At 42.7% G+C, this 10,636-nt stretch overlaps 1 protein-coding gene across 1 annotated transcript in view; it reads left to right on the top strand.

Annotated features, from left to right (window-relative positions):
• Positions 1-10,636, top strand: part of CTNNA1 (catenin alpha 1) — an 80,270-nt gene that overhangs the window by 51,991 nt on the left and 17,643 nt on the right. Inside the window, 4 exon segments of the mRNA XM_015411021.1 lie at positions 3,430-3,522; positions 3,915-4,071; positions 8,091-8,291; positions 9,633-9,784. Of these exon segments, the coding sequence (XP_015266507.1) occupies positions 3,430-3,522; positions 3,915-4,071; positions 8,091-8,291; positions 9,633-9,784 (603 nt within the window).

The following is a 10,636-nucleotide window of genomic DNA, read 5'->3' as shown; positions in this document are numbered from 1 at the left end:
TGTAATCTTATAAACCTCAATCATGTCACCCCTCAGCCATCATTTCTCCAAGCTAAAGAGCCCCAAGCGCGTTAACTTTTCTTCATAGGTCTTGATCGGCAGAGCTCAAGACTTTCCGGGGCACATCTGGGGAGAGGTGGTCCCTCGGATATGTCAGTTCCAGGCTGCACAGGGCTTTAAAGGTCAGCACCAATACCTTGAAATGAATCCAGTACTCAATCGGTAGCCAGTGCAGTTGCCGTGACGCTGGCCAAATGTGTGCCCGCACAGGCGACACAGTCAGCAGGCATGCCTCAGCAATCAGCAGGCGTGCCGCCGCATTTTGCACTAGCTGGAGTTTTCAGATCAGCCACAAGGGCAAGCGCCACGTACAGCAAGTTGCAGTAATCAAGCCTGGAAGCGACCACTGCGTGGGTCACTGTAGCCAAATCCTGGGGGGAGAGGAAGGGAGCCAGTTGCATCATCTGCTGAATTAGAGATGAAACCTTTTCGTTTTCATGAAAACATACATTCACTTCTGGTAATCTTTATTTATTTATTTATTTTTCACATTTATATCCCGCCCTCCCCAGTGGGCTCAGGGCGGCTAACAAGGGCAGGGTAATTAGCCGTGCCATAATTAAAAACATATAAAACATAATAAAAACATCCAACACTTAAAACAATGGTGCTCAGTCAATTACCGTATTTTTTGGACCATAAGACTCACTTTTTCTTCCAAAAAAAGTGGGAGGAAAAGTGAGTGCGTCTTATGGACCAAAGGTTCAGAATATTTTTTTCCCTGTTTTCCTCCTTTAAAAACTAGGTGCGTCTTAAGGTCAGGTGCGTCTTATGGTCCGAAAAATACGGTACTAATCTCATACGTACAGGATAGAATCAACACAGTTCCAGGTGGTACTCCCATGATATTTATGCCCAATGGCGACGGCTTATTGGGTCTTCTTTACGTTGTGCAGGTTATGTGGGGAAAGGCGGTCCCTCAGGTAGGTTGGACCCTGGCCATATAGGGCTTTATAGGTAAGAACCAGCACTTTACCATTTATCTCATACTTGGGCTCTCTGGTGGGGTTTTAAAACTTTTCCCACCTTCTTTCCTTTCACCTGTTGTGACACGTCATTAGCTAAATTACATTTTTATGTTTGAAGAACATGGTTTCTGTATTTGAGAAGCTGCTGTCCTTCCTTAAGTGCATCTGCTCAAATAGGACGGTCGACTGTGAAGGTTTTATCACTTAACTGTAACCCTCAATTTTCAAGCAATTCCATGTAACAGGATTCTTAAACATTAGTATTTACCTTTCCTTTTCCAGTGCAGAGTTGGCTTAAATAAATTAAAATAGTAATCTTTGTTAATCAGATGTCTAAAAAGTTTAACAAAACTTCCATTCAAATAGAAGTAAAGAAAAATGTTGTACGTATTTCTTGGATCTTTTTGACCTCATGATTAAAAAAGGCAGACAACAAGTGAAACACCATTAACATGTCAGATTTCTGTTCTTTAGGTCCACTTTGCTCTTCTTTTTTTAAAAAAGTTACCATTAAATTATCATTCTGTGGGCTGGTATATTTTAACCTTTATTTAACAAACCTTGATTTTAGATTTGCAGACCTGTCTGTTTTAGCAGTTGTTAATGGTGCTGGTGACAGATGTTCAGGTGATAGTGTTTATTAACACCTTTCTTCAAGTAAACTTAAATGAATGTACATATGTACAGTAAAAGTAAAGATTCCCTTGCTCGAAAGCCAGTCAAATCCAACTCTAGGGTTGCGGTGCTCATCTCCGTTTCAAAGCCGAAGAGCCAGCACTGTCCGAAGACGTTTCCGTGGTCATGTGGCCGGCATGACTAAACACCAAGGTGCACAGAGTGCTGTTACCTTCCCACTGAAGTGGCACCTATTTATCTACTTGCAATTTCTTGCTTTCGAACTGCTAGGTTGGCAGGAGCTGGAACTAGAGACGGGGACTCACTCCGTCATGGGGCAACTCGGATCTCGAACTGCTGAACTACCGACCTTCCACAGCCTGCAGTTCAGCGTCTTAACCACTTGCGCCACCTTAACATTAAAATTATTTATGACCCGCATAGCTATCAACTGGGAACAGTCCCAGATATATTCCCATCACTGGAAAAATTATGTTCAATTTATTTATTATGTTCAATTTATAGCCCACCCTTCCCTGCATAGCAAGGCTCATATCCTAGCTGTACGGTGTGATGCTTCTGAGGGCATACAAACAGGAATATGCATGTCAAAAGACGTTTAAAAGCAGTATTGATTTCTTGGGCTAAGCACAGGTTAAGCTAGAAAGCCAGGAGCCTCCGCAGCAAAAATAATGGAACGCTGAGCTCCTGCCCCTTGCTTTTCAAGAAGGCAGTGAAGAACATTCCTTATTCTTATAGACAAGAGAAATCTTTACAAAAACCACCTTAGTTTACTGACCACAGTTTTGACATCATTTGGGAAACTGTTACAGAAAGGAGGCATTCCCCCCCACCCCGCCGCCTGCTCTAGGATAGAACACAGCGTTCTTGTCTTTTTGTACTGATTTTACGTATTTCTATGCTCAAATGTAGGCTTTAAATAACAAGCTGTCATTCACCTGTCAGTTAATAACTATAAACCATTTTAGAATTTCTCTTCTCAGAACAAGTTCCAAAATATAGAACACTTTCACTTAAAAATAACATTGCTTTGTGTGCCCTTTCATTACGCTCCCAGAAAGCAAATGGAAGGACTTGTCTCTAGCTAACAGTGCAAGGCTCCCAGCAAATCTCTAGAAACGTCCAGTTGTCATTTTTTTTTCTGCACCAGTTGGCAGCGACGTGATGTGTTTTGTAGAATTGTTGGATGCACAAAAACGGCTTGCACATGAGTGGAGGATGTTCCCACACCAGGCTATGCTTTTGAGAGGCCAAATGGTTAAGTGAAGCAGTAGACTGGAGGTTCTGGATGCAGTTTTAGCTCTGTGTGTGTGTTCTGTTTAGATTAGCCCAGTGAACTGGCTTGCACATGAGAAGTAGTGTTGTGATGACTTTCAGGCAAGGACTGACAGTGATTTCGCTGTCAGATGGTGATCAGCTTCTTTAACAGCTGCGTTTTACAAACGTACACCCAGCATTACATATATGTAAGGGGGGGAAATTCTGCTCAGTGGAGTGTTGCTAACAGCGCCTTTGGCTATTTGTTTGGAGGCGACCACTTAATTATAATAAATGAGAGCTTTAAGCCTGTTCCCCAAATAAATTATTCTTTTTAATTCTGTGTCCCTGAGAACTGATGTTGCTTATTGGAAGAGAGAAGTAAACTGCATTAGTTCCCTTGTGAAAGACTATTAGAAGCAAATAAATGTACAAAATGGCATTTTGATTCCAGAAGCTAAGTTCAAACAGGTTTACTTTCCTAAAACTCCTTTCCTTTTATGCATAGGTTGCCAACTTGGCCTGTTCCATCTCAAATAACGAAGAAGGTGTGAAATTAGTTCACATGTCAGCAAGCCAGCTTGAAGCACTCTGTCCTCAGGTAAATTAACAGGCAAATGAAGCTGTGCATCAGTCCCGTGCTTTTGTCTTCTGTGAAAGAAGGGAAACTTGCATCTATTGGTCTTGTACAATGCTGTGACCGGATCAGTGGGGGTGGGTTGGAAGGCAGAACATTAAATTGTCTTCGGATTAAGAATGAAAAAAAAAAGCCTGGTCTCTTCCTTTTTTTTTTTTTTTTTTTACTGAGAGCTGATGTAGCAAAAAATGGTGCTGCAGTTAGTAAACCCCGAGCTTGAATCTTGCCATGGGGACATTTGGCCATCCACTCTTCTTCTGCCTTAAGCTTTGCTAATTAATTGTCTTCTCAGTTCCATAAAAATGCAAATCTGAAAATTCACTGATAAAAATTAAGAACCTTGTCTTGCATTACAGGTAATTAATGCAGCATTAGCTTTGGCTGCCAAGCCACAAAGCAAACTAGCTCAAGAAAACATGGAGATGTTTAAAGAGCAGTGGGAAAAGCAAGTCCGTGTGCTGACAGATGCAGTGGATGACATCACTTCCATTGATGACTTCCTGGCAGTATCAGGTAAGGGGCTATGGTTGGCAATGATTCTTCCAAGTCTAGCTTTATTAGTTATTAAACAGCAGTGGTACTGGTGTCCCGTCTTCCTGCAGGAATGTAGCATGAGTTTTTTGTGGAATCATAGAGTTGGAAGGTACCTCCAGGGTCATCTAGTCCAACCCCCTGCATGGTGCAGGAAATTGACAAATACATCCCACACACACCCCCAGTGACCAGTGTTCCCCCTAAGCTGAGTTAGGGTGAGCTAGCTCACAGTTTTTTAGCCTCTGGCTCACACATTTTTGTCTTTGCTCAGGAGGGATGGCTCCAGGGGAAACTAATTCATGCAGCAGCCAAATCACTCGCTCACAACTTTAATGCCAGGAGCTCACAAAGCAGGGTTTTTGCTCACAAGACTCCACGGCTTAGAGGGAGCATTGCCAGTGACCACTGTTCCCCTCCCAGAAGATGACAAAAGAGCCTATTTTGTCAGATATGTGGACAGTGAAAGTCTCTAATAGATGCAGAGCAGGGGTAGATACATTCATTTGTATCTATCTTACTTTACAATAAGATACTCCAGTCAGCTGAAGTTAATGAGGCCCTGAGGGTAGACATTTCTTGGAACATGTAGTTGTGAGAGCTTTTAGCCCACAACCTGTTGCGCTGTAAAAGCTTTCACACTTTGTCCTCACCTACAGTTAACTTCACATTAGGGAACAGCCAGGGTTATAAGGCCATTGACACTGCCGTGGCTGGGCAAATTCATTTCTCCCATTTGTCAGCATTCATGGTGTCCCCAGAACAATACCTCTTCAGCAACTAACCTCAAGCAATGACACTCCATGTCATTAATTTCTTTTTTGCATTCTGTATCCATGCCGCAATTTGGTGAGGCTCATTATGGTTGTCTGTGATGGGTGATATTGTAAAACAAGTTAACTTTTGATGTACAAATGCTTTTCCTGTAGATTCTTAGGAAGCAAATCTATTTATACTGTTTGGCTTATTTGCTGACACAAATTGTTTTGGATAAATGAATAGTAGATCCGGCTTCTGCCAAACTTTAATTTGCATGTTGTTTCCTTGCACACAGTGTCTTGAATTATGTATTTGATTCTATAGCCTGCAGCCAAGGGCTCTGTTTTCTGTCTTTAAAGTGCCTGGCTACTGCATGTACTTTGGAGCAGATAATGGCAAGGAAGGTGTTGTGGCCTCGTCCTCAGAAGAATCAGCAATGGCAGAAGCTCACGTTCTTGCCCCGTGCAGAACCCCGGTCACCTCACTTATTGGAGCCCCAGAGTTTGACTAGGTCACCTTTGGCTTCAGTCCCATTCTGTTGCCCATTGCTATGTGTGTTCCTTTAGCCCAGTAGTCATCCCGCAGTGGCCTAAACCTGGTGCTTCATTAAGATTTAATGTTATGCTTAACTGGGGACTATTCTTTGCTAAAAATACTCTGAGCAAGAATTCTCTTCATTTCATTCCCAGTTAATGATAGATCGCTATATTTAGGAAACCTTGTAGGGTGGCTTGTGTGTTGTTGGGTTTTTTTGCTATGGATGCTCTGAGTTTCCTAGCAAGTTGTCAGTGTTGAGAACTGTCAACAGAAGTGTAGTAATTTTTTACGCATGGCCAGGAGGCTCTGAGCGTAATTGCACACAGGCGTGTGCTGCAAGAGAGAACTGGGGAGAGAGTGCCAGCTGTCTAGGGGCCACTTTATGCACAGTTAACTTTTCCCCTGTGTGGAAATTCTCATACCGGGGGGGCATGGACCTAACTTTCAGCACCTGTTTGCATACAACATGCCATGCTTTGAGCGATGACATACGTTTTTTGTGTGTGGCAAAAGTACCTGTGGATCCCTGTGATGTGCATGCTTGCACTCTGGATGTCTCTCGCCTTCTGTTGTCATTGTGACACTGCAGCTTACTGCAACGCGTGCTGTCTGGCTGCTTTTTGCTACTGCTTTCCGTATATTATGAGCACAGGAGCCGTTGAGGAAGGGGAAGTCATTGAGGCACCATAATGCTACATGTTGGCAGGAGATCTCCCCTTTCCCTCTCCTCTCTCCATAGCCAAGCACTCTGCTGCACATACAATTCACAGCACAGTTTGTTTAGTTCCACTGGCTTCTTGTTTGAAGACCCTCGACAAGTTCCTTTATTGTGGCAGCAGTGGTCAAGAATTCTCCCCAGAAGTCTTGAAAGAAGAGAGGGAGCTAGGGCTGCCAAGCCACGGCGGGGGATCTGTGCGTCTTCACAGGATCCCTGCCGCGGGGGACAGCGATATGCGTTGCGCCGCTGTCGCCAGGATGTGACGCTACACGTCACTCTGGCAACGGGGCTGTTTGGAGTCCCTTTGCCAGAGCGACGCGTAGCGTCATATCCTGGCGACAGCGGTGCAACGCGTATCGCTGTCCCCCGCGGCAGGGATCCTGTGAAGACGCACGGATCCCCCGCCACGGCTTGGCAGCCCTAGAGGGAGCTGACAACCAATGGAAAAGCGAGGCTGAAAGAATCTCTCACGTAGTTTAGCTACAGGAAGAGTTTGTTGCGGTACACATGCTGGAAACTTTGTAGGACCAAGTCCTCGGTGCCCCGGTTCTCAAAGAGATGAGCTCTAGCTACAGGGGTTCATTCATTGGATTGAACTGCAAAATGTTTGGCTAAAGTCCTCGTAATTATATAGAGACCTTGTGAAATTAGGTAGGCAACATAGGCTTTCATGCTGTATCCAGCTTGCAAAAGTGTTCTGTTGACAAGCGGCAGACGTGACAGCTGCCCAGGGCTAACTTGGGTTGTGTTGCGTCCTGTGGGTTTTTACGTTGACAACGCATGTGGGCAGCTCTTCTAATCTCCTTAGATTGGTTGGCTGCTTTGTTGTTGTTTTTTTAACTAAACTTGCTCCCTGGTATATTATATATAGCTAATCGTGCCTTAAAAATCAGTTATCCACAAAACAGCATTTGCGAAGGGAGAGAGATCTTGGGATGCTTCCGATGTCTGCCTGGAGTACATTCCTGGCTTTCATTAGACAATTTCAAAATAGCCTTTTCTTGTAAAGAATGTGTCGTGAGGGGAACACCCAACTTTAGAAGTTTTCAGAATGCACTATAAAGTTGTTCTGTTTGCATTTAATGGTGTTTAAACTTCAGGCATTTTGGTGAGGCTTACTGTGTTTTTGTTTTGTCTGGGTTTTTTGTTTTTGGAGTTGTAAGTTGCCCTGATCATCAAGGGATAGGTGGGGGTATAAATGTTTTAATAAGATATGAACAAAAAATATTAGAAGTGCGTACCAAACCATAGAAAACAGGATGGGAACATGTTTCCTGTAATAAAAAATCTAAGTTTTACATTAAAAGCATAACTCTTCCAACCTAACACCTTCACTGTCACATTGAAGTACCTGGAAAAGTGGAGCTCGAAGAGATTCAGTGTGCTTGCACACGAAAGCTTTAAACTTTGAATAAAACTTTGTTGGTCTTAAAGGTGCCAACTGGACTCACACTTTGTTCTGGAAAAATATAGTACAGTAAAGCATGAAACTGTCAAAGCTACCTGAAGAATAGGGACACGTTATCATTATAAACTGGAGCATCTCCCTCTTCAAAGCTCCTTGGGTTCAGTGGGACAAGTGCAGCAAGACGTGTTCTGTTCTGATCAAATAGTTATTAAGCCTGTGTTCAAAGATTCGATTGGACTGCAGCCCTCAGTTGCCAGATTGATCTGTAAAACATTTCGTAACATTGACTGGTGTATGGTCATATTTTTATACCCACAACATATAAAAGACTTAAAACCCAGTAGATGGTTACATTCATCTGTAGCTGAAAAATGGAAGTAAAGGGATTTTTTTATGAATGGGATCTCTCTAGTCAATTGGGTTTGTGTTCATTGCATGACATCGAGTGTGTGTGGCTTTTGACAGCCTTAACCATTTTTATTATATTAATGCTTCAAAGAAGTGTATTTAAAGCATGCTCATATTGATGTAGACATCAGGGTAAAATGTTACTTTCTAAATTCCTTCTTTTACCACCAGAGAATCATATTCTGGAAGATGTAAACAAGTGTGTCATTGCTCTTCAAGAAAAAGATGTTGATGGCTTAGATCGCACTGCCGGCGCAATTCGTGGCCGTGCAGCCAGGGTAATTCATGTTGTCACTTCTGAAATGGATAATTATGAACCCGGAGTCTACACAGAAAAGGTTCTAGAAGCAACAAAACTGCTGTCAAACACAGGTAAGCTGTTTCATCCAGTTTTTTAGTTTTAGCCTTTTAAAATGCCATTCTGCATAGGTATTTGGTATGGCATCTATATCATTAGGTACTGTAGACATACAGAACTTTTCTGTGTGTTTTGGGTGTATTAGTGTCGAGGTGAGTCCCCTTACATTCAGTGCATTTCCCTGGAATATCTGCTTGAGAGTTGGCTTTAATGTAGCCTTAATCTCATGTCCGTGTGCTCCATTCAAAATACAGAAAATAGAGTCATCAGGAAGTGACAGACTTGTGGAGACAGGATGTAACAAGTGTTCTATTAGAACAGTTTTCTTTATCTAGAAGTACAAAGGCATGGACAAGGGTGAACTGGGGCTTTAAAAGGTGCATTAAAAAGTGTGCATTTTAATGCACACTTCTATTTCTCTGGCCTTGAAGTGTGCCTGCACTGTCAAACTATCAAATGCCAGCCAGCCGCCAGTTATTTATCAACATAATGTAAAGGCATGTTAGAAAGGTCTGCTTCACCATTCGGTCTTCACAGAAAACCACAGTGGGCACTTAGTTCACTCTGACCTTGAATTAAGTTGAATTAATCATAAAATCAATACCCTAGTTCAGAATAATTTGTTGTTGGTATTGACTGCTGTATTCAGCTCAAGTGCTGTGTTTGTGTCCGTTGTAAGCTTCATCTTATAAGAACACACTGAGGCATCTTTGTGCAGAGGCCATAGTATTGTCTAGGATGTCATTAATTTAATTGCATTTTTAGGTATACAAAGTGTGCTAGTGTGCTGCATGAACATTTTTAAAAGGTTGTAATCAGTACTTGGTTCCAGTGTCCTTAGGGAACATTAAGCAGAACTTTGCACAGAAAAGACCTACCCTCGTCCATTCCACAAGGTAATTGTGCCACTGCCCACTGTCCCTGCAGCAGTGGATTATATGTGGCGCAACCTGCAGAAGATTCTTAAGCAATCTATGGCCAATTTGCCAAAATTGGCCAGCAGCACATTGATAGGTTTTTACTTTTATTGAACACAGCATTGATTACACCATTAAATGGCGGTGTTACCAATAGGTAAATAAAGATGACTTGTACCGCCTGCCTCAAATTCCTGTATTCTTTCTGCAGAGAAGCCGTCTGTAGTATATATAAGCTACAGCATATTTGGGCATAACGTACATTAATGATTCTTTCATTCTAATAAGAGGAGCACATGGATTGAATACACGAGGCAGATTAATGTTTTTGGTTGGTTTCTGTGTATGAGGCAACAGGATCTAGTCTCTTGCCTTGCTGAAAAATTCATCGTTGCATTCTGGTTTCAAGAATTTTTGTGTGTTCTGTGTGTTCCTCAGTGATGCCACGTTTTACTGAACAAGTAGAAGCTGCTGTGGAGGCGCTGAGTTCCGACCCTGCTCAGCCAATGGATGAAAATGAATTTATTGATGCTTCTCGGTTGGTGTATGATGGAATTCGTGACATCAGAAAAGCTGTATTAATGATTAGAGTAAGTGAGCAAGCCTCTACTTGCTGGAGACTGCATTCTCTTTTTTTAAAAAAAAATACATGTTTTATTAAAAGGCACACAACACTAAATAATGAATCCATGCACACATCTCCACAAGCCGTGGGGCTTATGATTATTGTATCAGATAGAGCTCATTAGTCCATACTTCTGTCCATGGTTGCGTCGCTGTCGCTCCTTCAGAAAGAGAAGTGCTTGTCTCCCATGCCAGTCGTGAAAGCAGCACACATCAGCAGAGGAGAGGAAAGGTTCTGCTTACCTTGTTCTTCTCACGTCCAAAAGGAGGGACAGCCCCAAGACACTTGCTTTCATTCAAGCGTAACAAATTTGCTTATGAGGTTACTTAACCCTCTTTCCACCCCCGCCAATCACCCCCAGACACCGGCTAACCTGAAGACTGAGGATTTGAATCCAAGGCCTAGTCTTCAAATCAGCAGGCCCCTGGGGGTTCTGAGCAGTGCTCCCTTTAAGCTTAGTGTGAGCTAGCTCACATATTCTTAGTTTTTGGCTCACACATTTTTTTCTTAGCTCAGGAAGGATGACTCCAGAGCAAGCTTAATTTATGCAGTAGCCAAATTGCTCACCCACAACTTTAATGCCAGTAGCTCATAAAGTAGAATTTTTGCTCACAAGACTTCACAGCTTACAGGGAGCATTGGTTCTGAGTTTCTGTTAGTGTGGTGGGAAGTTGTGACATAGCATTTTGAAGTCCTAAAAATCAGAAGACAGTGGGTAGATAAAGAGCAAGTTCCTTCCTACTTTCCAGTCCAAGCCCAATGCAGGAGTTTTTCTGGGGCTGAATCTGAGGGTTTTAAGAGCCACATCCTGCAGTTT

This window comes from Gekko japonicus, unplaced genomic scaffold (genome assembly GCF_001447785.1).
Source record: "Gekko japonicus isolate JY-2015 unplaced genomic scaffold, Gekko_japonicus_V1.1 scaffold428, whole genome shotgun sequence".
NCBI lineage: Eukaryota > Metazoa > Chordata > Lepidosauria > Squamata > Gekkonidae > Gekko > Gekko japonicus.
The sequence above is the reverse complement of the archived record's forward strand: the minus strand, read 5'-3'. Positions and strand labels throughout refer to the sequence as shown.